Source organism: Eurytemora carolleeae, unplaced genomic scaffold (genome assembly GCF_000591075.1).
Source record: "Eurytemora carolleeae unplaced genomic scaffold, Eaff_2.0 scaffold1273, whole genome shotgun sequence".
Lineage (NCBI taxonomy): Eukaryota > Metazoa > Arthropoda > Copepoda > Calanoida > Temoridae > Eurytemora > Eurytemora carolleeae.
Genome location: NW_019397159.1, coordinates 44,888 through 57,029, shown reverse-complemented (window position 1 = coordinate 57,029; position 12,142 = coordinate 44,888). Strand labels below are relative to the sequence as shown.

The 12,142-nt window shown below is 36.8% G+C and overlaps 1 protein-coding gene and 1 long non-coding RNA gene across 2 annotated transcripts in view; one reads left to right on the top strand and one right to left on the bottom strand.

Moving 5' to 3' along the window:
* The window catches only part of LOC111712409 (ATP-dependent RNA helicase DBP10), an 11,925-nt gene extending 6,551 nt beyond the window's left edge, over window positions 1–5,374 (top strand). Inside the window, exons 7-10 of the mRNA XM_023487004.1 lie at window positions 2,218–2,280; window positions 2,776–3,027; window positions 4,276–4,351; window positions 5,213–5,374. Coding sequence (XP_023342772.1) covers window positions 2,218–2,280; window positions 2,776–3,027; window positions 4,276–4,351; window positions 5,213–5,374 — 553 coding nt within the window. The remainder of the gene's footprint in view (window positions 1–2,217; window positions 2,281–2,775; window positions 3,028–4,275; window positions 4,352–5,212) is intronic.
* On the bottom strand, window positions 7–1,336 carry LOC111712413 (uncharacterized). Its single transcript, XR_002767446.1, has 3 exons — window positions 736–1,336; window positions 557–679; window positions 7–438 (listed from the first exon to the last, which is right to left on the bottom strand). It is a non-coding gene; the product is annotated as an uncharacterized LOC111712413 (long non-coding RNA).
* Window positions 5,375–12,142: the final 6,768 nt, after the last annotated feature.

Sequence of the window (12,142 nt, the reverse complement as noted above, 5' to 3'; positions counted from 1 at the left end):
CTTTCCTAGCTGATGGTTTAGGTTCAAGAGATGTCTCTAGTTCAGTATCAGCAGGATTCTTCCCTAGCTGATGGTTTAGGTTCAAGAGATGTCTCTAGTTCAGTATCAGCAGGATTCTCTGTAATTTCAGAAGTTTCAATCTCGACATTTATAGAGTTCTCAACTGTAGATGCAGCTTGGTTACTTAATAGAGAAGCCATATTCATCACTGCACGTTTACTCTTTCATATATATTCTTGAGGCATATTAACTGATTTCCAGCCATAGAAACTGATTAATTGTTGAGCTCCATCGTCTGCAGCAGCAGTAGCTGATCACCTTCTCAATGATTGGAAAGTATAATCTGCATGGTTTGGTTTACCAAGATTTCTAGCAACCTCATGTAGAACCTCAGCTATCATGTTTTTTCCAAGAGGCTGGATCACAAAACTTGATCCTCTTCCTGGTCAGAATTGACATTTTTAGCTATTTTGCAAAAAAAAATTAATCAATTAGCAAAAATTGAAAGCCATAATACTTGGGCTAAAATTGTTCACTGTTTATTTGATGTCAAAACTTTCCTTTCCAAACATCACGGCCAGTGAATCTATTCAAATCCAGTTCAATTTGTTCCACATAGGTTTGTACAATAGCCGCCCAGTCAATTTCTGAACTTGAGTTAGGTTTAGGTACTAAAAATCTAAAAAATTTAAATTATGAATTTTAAACAACAATGTTAATTATATTGAATATAACCTGGAACTTTGTTGGTCCGATCTTTGTTTGGCTCATTCATGAACCACATAAACTCCTTCTTGTCCAATACTGATTTTTTTTCCAGAACCAAGCTCATGACCTCCGTGTTCTCCGAAAAAGGCAATAATAACCAAGGCTTTCCGCACACCCAATATGGACCTGAGAGAGTGAGTGTCATTCCTGACAAATTCTCCAATTTAATCTTTGGTAAAAATGTGGGCCTTATTTTTCACATCTACATCAAATGCTTTGATGATTGATTGAAGTCTAGGATACTGCTGGAGAGATTTACTATATTTCCTCATTACAAACAGAATTCACCATGCTGTAAGTAGTCCACAATGTTAACGTGGAAAAACTCTTCTTCAGATGGCATTCTTGTATCAAACTCCAGTGAACAGGGAAAAAATCTCTAAACTTTTTCTAAGCGTTCTCGTGGTTTCATTTTGATAATTTCTAAAGCCTTTAAGTCTCAAAAAATATTCATTTTTGAAGAACCATTATGAACACGTTATAGTATTAGAGACTTCTGAATTTGCAAATTTTAATAATTAAGTTGCGTATTTTTTGGAAAAGATTTTTTGAGTTTAATTGAAAGTTTCAGGATAAATGAGAATGTAATAATAAGAAAAAAAATAAAATATTTTGGCCATGCTTTTATTTTTCTTGACATTTTAGTCTCAAAAAATCTCAAAAATAAAAAATCCTGGTCGAAATTTATTATTTCCGCCCCCCTTATGTATATAAATAGATATTATTCAAGTTTTAGAGAATTTATATCCCGCATTTTTACTCACAATTTCATGATCTTGAATGTAAGAAGTTTCTTACATGTTCCCGAGTCAAATAAGTAACATTTTATACCAGCAAAGCAGGCTTCCTTTTCATTTCGCGGATTTTAACAAAAAAAATCGCACACTTTTCAGAAACTTGAATTAAATAAATTTATATATCCACCTGTCTTGTGTAATCATTTGTGAAATAATGTTTTTTTTTGTGATTTTTATTTTTTTGTTTGTTCTACGTTCATGTTACTACGTTCATGATTAAAAATCTTGAATTTAAACCTTAAACAAACGAAAAAAAGTGAAAATCCCGGCCAAAAAACATTTTGTCTCGCATGACAACACAAGACAGCTGCATAAATTATACATATGGTTTACTTGGATTCGGAATACTAAACATTATTAATCCAAATACCATAAATTAGTGCTCCTTTGTTTCTCAGTGTGTCTTTCTGATTTATTGATTTATTATTGTTTGATTGATTGATTGACACATTGATTTATTTATGGATTCATGGATTAATGGAGTCATGGATTCATGGATTTATGGATTTATGGATTTATGGATTCATGGATTCATTGATTCATGAAATCATTGATTCATGGATTCATGGATTCATGGATTCATGGATTCATGGATTTATGGATTCATGGATTCATGAATTGGTTAATTCATTAATAGATTGATAAATTACAGGTATAAGAAGAAGGAAGATGACCCCAACCTGACGTGGAACATTCTAGTGTTAACCCCATCTAGGTACTAAAAAAGGTGTTTGACTGGGTGTGTCGGTGTTTTTTGTTTTTTTTTTTGTTTTTTTTTTGTAGAACTTCACGTTTTATGGGAAAAAACTATTATGATACGTCACATTTTTCCTTTTGTTACTTAAAAGATTCGAAAAGCCTTATTTTCTAAGAAATACCGAACAGTTTTACATCTGAGGCCTCAGTTTAAATGCTATAGCATGAAGTCTTAATTAAGTCTCACCTATCACGCTTAAATTTGCACCCAACTCGATGAATTCTGTCAAAGTTGAGGCTGAGTTTTGAATTATACGCGATTCTAATCAACTTAGATCCACAGCTAAAGGGTTGAGCCTTATAGGCTTATATATTAGACTTGAGACATTTTTTTCTGATCTACGACCTCTAATTAGAAAATGTTGTCTATTCAAAAATATTGAAAATGTTGTCTATTCAAAAATATTGTAAATGTTGTCTATTCAAAAATATTGAAAATGTTTGTTATGTTTAGACTAGATGGTTTGTTCAAACCGGAAAAGACGAGAAAAAAAGTAGGAGACAAGGTTGATGAAGGAAAGATAAAGGAGGAAAAGGAGGAAAAGGATAAAAAGGAGAAAAAGGAGGAAATGGACGAGAACAACATGGAGAAAAAGGAGGAAAGAAACGAGAAAGAAGATGAAAAGGATAAGAAAGAGAATTTAAGATTTCTGGTCCTTGATGATTTTGAAAGATTATTTGAGATGGGTGCAGTACTTAATGTAAGGTAAAAATTAAATCTCTAGAGTTATGCGAGTAGAGCTGAAAACTGGATATTAATAACAAGTGGAGAACAAGCATTATTTAATCACGAGATTAAGAAAAAGAGTGGATCAAGCATTAATCCTGATATCCACCATTCAAAAGTTTCCAGCTCTGGTCCTATTTTATTCTTCTCTCATTGGAGGGGGAAACTTTTGTAATTTAAATCTATGCCTCCAGCGCTTAGACGTTGAAGCTCGACATTGTGACCTTAAATAGACTGGAGTAATTTCTAGTGACCATCCATGCAAATATGGCAATGCCCAATTTTCCCTTGAAACCTTAATGTGATCAATTATGAATTTAGATATACACGATTTTCTTAATTTAAACTGTTAATTTTCATTCGTGGCTTCTCTGCAAAAGTGAGGTTCGCATCTCTTGCTTAATAGAGGCAATGGAGACACGAACAGAATTAAACACTTGTATTCGACAATTTTAATCCGAATAAGGTTTTAAGGGTGTTGTTGTAATTTGGGCGTTGCTACCTTTGCATGGAGGGTCACTTGAATTTAAAAGCTTACAGCCTCTTTGTATATACAGACACTGAATATGTTATCAGTGGAAGGAATGTTCTCAGTGCTTAGGATCCGGATCCGTTGGATCCGCAACATTTTGGCTTCCTGGATCCCCAAAAATATACGGTTCCGGATCAAGGGGCAAAATATCAACCAAAAACTGCAAAAAAATATTTATTTTCAAAACCCAAATCTGAACTAATGAAAAACGAGAGATCATAAAAATTTCCTGATTTCTGAATGGTTTTAGCATAAACATTAGCAAAAAAAATAAGACAAATTTGAAAATTCTACTTCGTTAAAAAATAAGTAAATTTTAAAGAAATAACCTGCATCCGGATCAGGATCCATTTTTTTCCAGTGCGGATCCAGGATCCGGATTTGCATCAAAATTAAAAGGGTTTCAAGCACTGAATGGTCTACATTCCACGCTTCAAGAAATTGAACCTATAATTTATAAATCACTAAAATTCCATCTCATAAAATTCTTTGAAATCCGCGAATAAAACGTAAAAAATTTCGCAATAATCTTAAACCCTTTGTTGAGAACAGAGCCAACATGAGTTAGATACATTCCTGCTTAAACATATCAACTTGGTATTCTGAGGATGGAAATTTTGTGTGAAGAATCGTTAATCTTAAACTCTTAATCTTAATCCTAGTTACCCGATTCTGACTTCTGTTCATATTCTTAGGACGGTGATAGAAAAGCTGAATCCTGGTTTTAACACATTAATCTTTTCTGCGTACAATGATATGAATATTCGAAAGGTAATAATTATATAAATTTGGCTTGTTTGTCTGTTTGTCTGTTTGTTTGTATCCAATAAACGTCAAAACGGCTGAACCGATCGGGCCCAAATTTTTTGTGGGTCATCACGTGACCACAGGGAAGGTTTATGAATGGTAAAAATTTAAAAAAATGTGTTTTAAAGGTTTTTAATATTTTAAAAAATTTTAATTCTTGAAAATCCGCGAATTTTTTTTTTTTTTAAATCCGCAAAATTTTTTTGAACACGAGCTACCTGTACAACGCGCAGAGAAGCGAAGGTAGAGAGGAACAGAAGGAGACAGAGAAGGAAAAGAACAGCGAGAGAGACCCACAATATTCTGAAACAAAACTAGGAAAAAAGGAAAAGGACAGTGGGCAGGGTGACCAGATAGGACAGTCAAAACTGCACACAAACAGGTTGCCACAATAAATGGTTGGTACAATAATAGTAAAAGTACGAGTCACAGTAAAGTAAACAACACAAGGTAGATAAAGTACTAGTGACCCGTGAAACGGTAAACCAGGTAAATAGCTAGTAACCGTAAACTGCAAACCGTAGGTAACCCATAAAGGAAATAGAAAGGAAGCCAGAAGGGGGGGAAGGAGGGTTTAAAAGATGTAGTACGTGAGAGGTAGAGATAAAGACTGAGCCCAGATAGGAAGAAACCGGGGGTAGGGGGAGGGTCCGCAAAACTCCCCCCAACCATAGTCCACGTCAGCAGTACAGTACAGGTAGAGAGAGAGAGAAAGCTAAGCACAGCGCTAGTACAGAAAGTCGTCGTCCTCACTCAGTTTAACCCCCGAATCCAGGGATCAGTGCCTAAACAATCATGAACACGAGCTACCTGTACAACGCGCAGAGAAGCGAAGGTAGAGAGGAACAGAAGGAGACAGAGAAGGAAAAGAACAGCGAGAGAGACCCACAATATTCTGAAACAAAACTAGGAAAAAAGGAAAAGGACAGTGGGCAGGGTGACCAGATAGGACAGTCAAAACTGCACACAAACAGGTTGCTACAATAAATGGTTGGTACAGTAATAGTAAAAGTACGAGTCACAGTAAAGTAAACAACACAAGGTAGATAAAGTACTAGTGACCCGTGAAACGGTAAACCAGGTAAATAGCTAGTAACCGTAAACCGCATCAGCAAAGCAGAGTCCAACCGCGCAGCAACCTAACGTCCTAAGTCCCTACCTAGCAGTTGTAGCCCAGCACGGAGGTCTTGAGGGAGAGGTCACGGAGGATACGGTCGCCGAGGTAATCGTCAGGGGTAGGGTCTGCGATCCAGCGGAGTAAGGAGCCCGGTAAGGTGGCCATGTCAGCTGGGAGTGAAATGTTCGCCGTGGAAGCTAGAGACCAGAATCGGTTGAAATCGGCCTTCGACAAGGCATCAGCCATGGAGGCTAGAGGACTGGAGCAACGAGTAATTTTGCAGATTTCGACAGAACAACAAAGACCAGTAGCCACAGTAGAAATAGCTCCGACTAGAGTGGTAGAGAGGTGACAGGAGGTGCTGTAACCCTTGCGCCAGATAAAGACGGAACCGGCGTTATCGACCCAGATTCGGATATAGTTATTCTTGCACCAGGGGTAACCGCCAGCTAGGACAGCAAGAGGTCCAACAAGTTCTAAGGCAGACATAGACCTGCTGAGGGAGCGTCCACTAGGAGCAGGGCGGCCGAGGTTAATAGTCCTAGACCATGGTAAGTAGGTCCACCAACCGGGGGTTACGGCACCTGCACCCAAGCCGGTAGAGGACATGGAGCCGCCAGCAGAGTCGGTGTAGACGTCAACAGCCCAGCTGGGTAGCTTGTAGAAAGGATTTGGAAGACGGCCTCGACCAGAGCATAGCCTGATCATAGAGAACCAGAAATGAGCTTGGCGTTTGAATCCACTAGAGAAAATGACTGGGAAAGTCCTGAAGTTTGATTTGTTGTTGGCCAGGAGCAGGTGGTGCATGTTGAACTTTCCATTAGGGATTAAAGGTCTAATATGGATAAGTTTGCCGACTAACGACCAGACTCTTTCCTGGGGTAGTGAGTCGACCGTCAGAAACTCTTTAAGATCATGCAGTAAGCGAGACAGTTTCTCATGATTCAGAGACCAAGTCCAAGAATTTGTATCATAAAAAATTCCAAGCACAAGCCCGGAACAGCTTGGGCCGAAGGATTTTTCCGGATCTTCTCTGGGTGCTAACTTTATGCCGAGTTTTCCAGCGATTTGATAGAAACCAGAGTCAAATCGGGCTAGTTGACCGGAACCGGCGGGAGCTGCAGCACAGCAGTCGTCTAGGTGTTGACAGATCAATTTGGTAGGGAAATTAGACTTGTGTGCAACAATGTGGACGACAACTTTTGCCAATCTATCAAAAATTCCTGCGCTGCTGGCGCCGCCGAAGATAAGGCATAGTTCCTTGAAACCCATGCCCAGCCAAGTAAACCACTGTAAGTTGGTATCCTCAAGGGACACTGCTATATGTTTATAAGCATCTGACCAGTCGATCTTGCACATTTCGGCGTTTCTTCCAGCCAGGTGTAGAGCTTTAAGCCATTTATTTGTTGAAGACATAATGGTTGGAAAGTTCATAGGATTTATTCCTTCGTTCACAGCTTGACCCAAAGGGGCACTCAGGTTGAGGATGATGCGGACTGCTCCATTGGGTTTAGGTTTCGTCATAATACCGCTGATCTTTGCTGTCTGTGGGATTTGGTCCAGAGGTATAGGGCCGTAGGCGAAGCCTTTATGTATCCAGTCTGCAATGGCGTCTGTAACGTGTGGGCCGAATTCGAAAGCACTAGGTGCGTTCGTAGAAACTGAAGGTAGTCTGGAGGCACCGAAGCATCCGATATTAGCTCCGGTGTGTAGGTCTTTGCAGATGGTTTCGAGCAAGATCACGTCGCGAAAATTGGACTCCAGAGCCAAGGATTTTAAAATATGATGATTAACCATGGATTTTGCCGGCTGTGAGTAGTTCTTAGGAAATTGTTTCCAAAAATCACTATCAGGGTTTGATTTATAAGAGTGCAGCTGTGGGATATTATATTTAGGTTTGAAAACTTTTGGTGGTGGTAGGTCAGGGATGGGTGTGGCTAGTATCCTAGTTGTGAGCTGTTTGAGTGATACCAGTCGTCGTGACACTACCCAGCTGATATCTAGTAGAAATAACCGTTAATATGTTTAAAGGAACTTTAATGGTTGTTGGATTTCTCACTTATAGGTTGTATATAATTTGCAGTAATCAGTAATAATAAACGTGATCGTCGTTATTAAGAGTTATTATTGTAGAGATTAACTTTTTAGGTTAGTTGTAATGCGCTTTAGAGATGAAATGCCGCGCGGACTTTAATTGGATGTCGTCTTATTATATGATAAGCCAAAGAAATGAACTAATTTTAAAGTTAATATCCCAAATAATAACTGATAATTTTGATCAATGCCCTTTGTAGACTGTATATTAAAGCAATATATGAATCCTCAGTAATGGATGGGTAATTAACTTATTGAAAACTGCTGTAAATGTAGATAGTTGAGAGTAATAAACGAGAAATTGGAGGATTATCATCGTGTGTACGTAGCACTAGCTATACTGAACTAAACTAATTTTAAAGTTAATTTCCCGAAAAATAACTGATAATTTGACCAATGTCCTTTGTAGACTGTGTATTAAAGCAATATATGAATCCTCAGTAACGGATGGATAAGTAACTTATTGATAAACTGCTGTAAATGTAGATAGTTGAGAGTAATAAACGAGAAATTGGAGGATTATCATCGTGTGTACGTAGCACTTGTTGTACTGAAGATCCGACTCCCGAATTCTTTCTTATTCAGCTTAATTGTTTGGATTTAAGAGTATGCTTCGGTATCAGGAGTATTATTTAGTTCGCTATTATATTACAAGAGGGTTCTATATGTAATTTTTGAAGGTTAAAAATAGAAATAAGCAAAGTTTTAATTTAATGTTCAAATTATCTAATTGTATAGATTTGTCTCTATAATCGAAACTAATTACATTTGTCGAGAAGACTAATTCTGATTTCAGACCAAATTAAATATTCACAGAGCTGATTGACAAATTTCCGAATCTAGTATAAATTTATCCCAGGGGTTTTTAAGAAGGAGTAAATTATTTGAAATTGGTTTAATTGTCGGCGGAGCTTACTCTAATTCTCTCTTAATCTAAATGTTTTTAATTTCGCCAGATTAATTCTACATGTAATTTATTGATATAAATATCCAGGAATGATTTCAATCCTGCTAAAATTGCATTAGTTCTCTTGACTTATTACCAGTAATAAGTAACAACATAGTCTTTAATAGCAAATTGGGAAATAATTTAGAATAATCATTTATTTAATTGTATAAAATTAGCATGAGCTAAAGCACAAATATGATTAATATAACTGAGTGAGATAATTGTATAAAATTAGCATGGGCTAAAGCACTTAATATGATTAATATAAATGAATGAAATTAGCTTAAATAGATGGGTTAATGAGCCAAGAGGTATAAAAGAGGTTATTATAATTGAGTAAACGATGTATAAATAGATAAGCAAATAAGGCTTGTTTCCACGACCCGGAGATAGTGTAGCCAACCAGTGAAGATCCGTATTAGCGATGATTGTTCCGGGAGTGTTTGTCGAAGCAGTGAGTGTTAGCTTTGTCCAGGAATTTGTTGCAAACATGCGCGAGGTCTCGGTTTTTGGAATCTTTGCAACCTGCTGGTGAACGAGTGTTCTTGCATGAGCCATTATTATAAGCAAAACAGATGGGAATACCGTTGTGAAGTACTACTTTGGATCTGTTGGAGAATGCGGAGCCAGAGCTGTTGGATGAACTAGGTGTGACGCTGGAGCTGTAGTTCGGCCTAGTTTGTTGGAATTTTACCTTCTGTTGGTCGTTGTTGAACATTCTACCCGCTGGTACAGAGTTGTTGAGTCCTGCAGAGGTTAGTACTGACTTGATACAGTCCTCTTGTTCCGCGAAGCTCATGATTAGTTCTTTCCTGCTAGCTCTGGCTGCGTTTTCACGTAGAACAGCATTAAAGAAAGTTGAGACCAGATTGACTCTCTCTGATAATGAATGAGCTGCAGAGAAAAAATTGTACTTATTTATGATCCTCATGAGTATTATTCCTGTAGGGTCGTAGTTTATCTAGTCTTGCTAGGGAGATCAGGTGATCAAGGTTCATTCTGTTGAAGGAATCTTTGTGTTGTAAAGCTGCTGGTCGTTTTTCTAAGGGCCAGATTGTTCTCATCATGGACCAGTTGGAGTTGTCATCAGAGTCATCAGAACTGGAAGAGTTAGAGCTAGAGCTAGAGCTACTAGAGGAAGATGAAGCTTTCTTCTTCTTACTCTTCTTTTTCTTATCCTTCTTCTTTCGTTTCTTTTGGAGGTTCGAGGTCGCTCTAGGATGGAGGATTGTCTCTGGTTCTCCAGAATCAGAATCTGATAAAATAGGGGTTAGTGGTAAGTAGATAATTATTGGCTAGATCGAATTAATAATAAAGAATCTCGATGTAATATGTAAGTGAAGTACCTAAATCTGTAGGGATCTCTGTTGTAACTAGTCTGGTTGTACTAAATCCCTCAGGGTTAGATGGTAGAACCTCTGATCGTGATAGATCTCTGGTAGTTCGATCTAATAGTAGTAAATTAACAGTTAGTAGTTACTCGTGTTAATTGAAATTAGTTAAGGTTAAATTTTTTTGGAGAACATTAATTTTAAAGTGTTATCTTTTCATCAACAGAATATTTCCTATTGTATGTAAGTATAGTAATAGTCAAAATTATCAAATAAGTCTATTTAAATAAATAGATATAGAAAAATTTTATAAGCTACCTATTCTGGTGTGGGTAGCTCTTGCGCCGGTAGAGGTTTGAACAGGGGGAGCAAATCTGGTTCTTGTAAAAGAAGGATCTCCGCGGTTTTGATCTGATAAAGATTAGAGAATTAAGGTATTTAGTGAGACAAGTATGATTGAGTTTTATATATGTAGTTAGGTGAGTGTGAGTTATAAGAATATAAATATAATATTGCAATTATCTCAGCCAATTAAGGGTTCGATAAAGTTTTCACATCTATAATTAAATGTATTTTAAATGTTGATAAATAAATACCGGTAAGATTGAAGGTTGCAGATGTAGTTTGTCCAGCTTGATTGCTTCTGTTAGAATTGGAGGTCTGAGATCTAGTTTGAGCATCAGTTGGGTTGTGTGGACCAAGAGCTGTAGAAAAGGTTCCATTTGGGGGTCCTGTTATAGGGTTCTGGTAATCGGAGCCGTCTGGGTTCCTAATTGTAGAGTTTCTGTTAAATTGTTCAAGTTCTGAGTGAACTAGAGCTAGGGTGCTGATGGGGTTAATTCCAGTTGTAGATAAATCATCAGAGCTTTCTCCGTAGTAAGACGACCAGGTCTTCTTAGTTAGGGAGTGGTTGGCTAGAACGGCGAGGGAGGTTGTTAGTTCTTGGTCGGTTGTGATAGAAGTAAAAGAGTTTGGAGTAAAAAGTCCTGTGGGTCCGTATTTCATGGATCCTGCTAATGCTTGAGGTTTGTATGCTGAAAAAAGTTAAAGTATGAGTTGATGAAGAAGGTGGTTTAACCTTTATAGTCTTATTGTGATTAAGATGGAATTCTAAAAGGTGAATATCTTGGTCTAAGAAAAAGATAATCCTGCTGGTGGTTAAGTAGAATAGTTCTTTAAGGGGTATAAAGTAAGTAGTCCTCTTGGGATTTAGTGTAATAATCTCATTTGTTTTTAGTGGGATAATCCTTTTAAGTTTACAGAACTCAAATATACTTAGAAATAGGTATTATAGTTTTTTGAAATTAGACCAATAATCTTTTTGGGATTTAAAGAAGATTCCTCTTGGAGTTTTAAGTCTAGAACCTCTTGGGTAATAAGAAATTAGAATAAGTATTTTAGTCTACATGGAAATCATGAATAATCCTCTTGAGATTTATAGAATAATATTCTTGGGATTTCTAAAGTAGAGATCTTGGGATTTACAAACAATCCTCTTGGGATTCATAAATTAGCCTCTTGGGATTCATAAATAATCTTCTTGGGATTCATAAGTTAGTCCTCTTGGGATCTATAAAATAATCCTCTTGGGATTTATAAAATAATCCTCTTGGGAATTAAAGATAATCCTCTTGGGATTTAAAGATAATCCTCTTGGGATTTAATAACAAATAATCCTCTTGGGATTTAATAATAAATAATCCTCTTGGGAAATTAGTAGAGTGTCTCTTGGGAAGTGAAAAGGAAACTTTTGGGATTTTTTAGAGACAAGTTAATAAGGGGGTAATTGAAAAGGAGTTTCTTGTGAACAGAAAGGCTAACATTATAAATAATAAAGTTAAGAAAACTATAGAGATAAGACTGTTGGTAAATTGAAGTTTTGTAAAGGAAAGTGGTAGGATAAAGTAATTCTCGTAGTAAAATGATAGTGGTTGAATTAATGGTTAAAGAAGAAATAAATAATTATCCATAGAAGGTAAGAGAAAGTAAAATAGGGGAAGTGAATAATTAAGTGGTAGTCTTAAAGAGTTAATATTGTAAATAATTATAATTAACTAGAATAGTAGGTAAATTGGATAAAAGCAGTTAACGTGGAAGTAAATATAGTAAATAAATATAGGGATTATAAGTGAAGTGGGAATAGTACAAATTAGTCTAATGTTAGATGAAGGGAAAAAGTTAGGTAACGTGGTTACATACCAGTGCTGGGTAGGTCAGGAGCGTCTGGTGAGCTGAGTTGCGGCCAAAGAAGAGCTGGTAGTTTA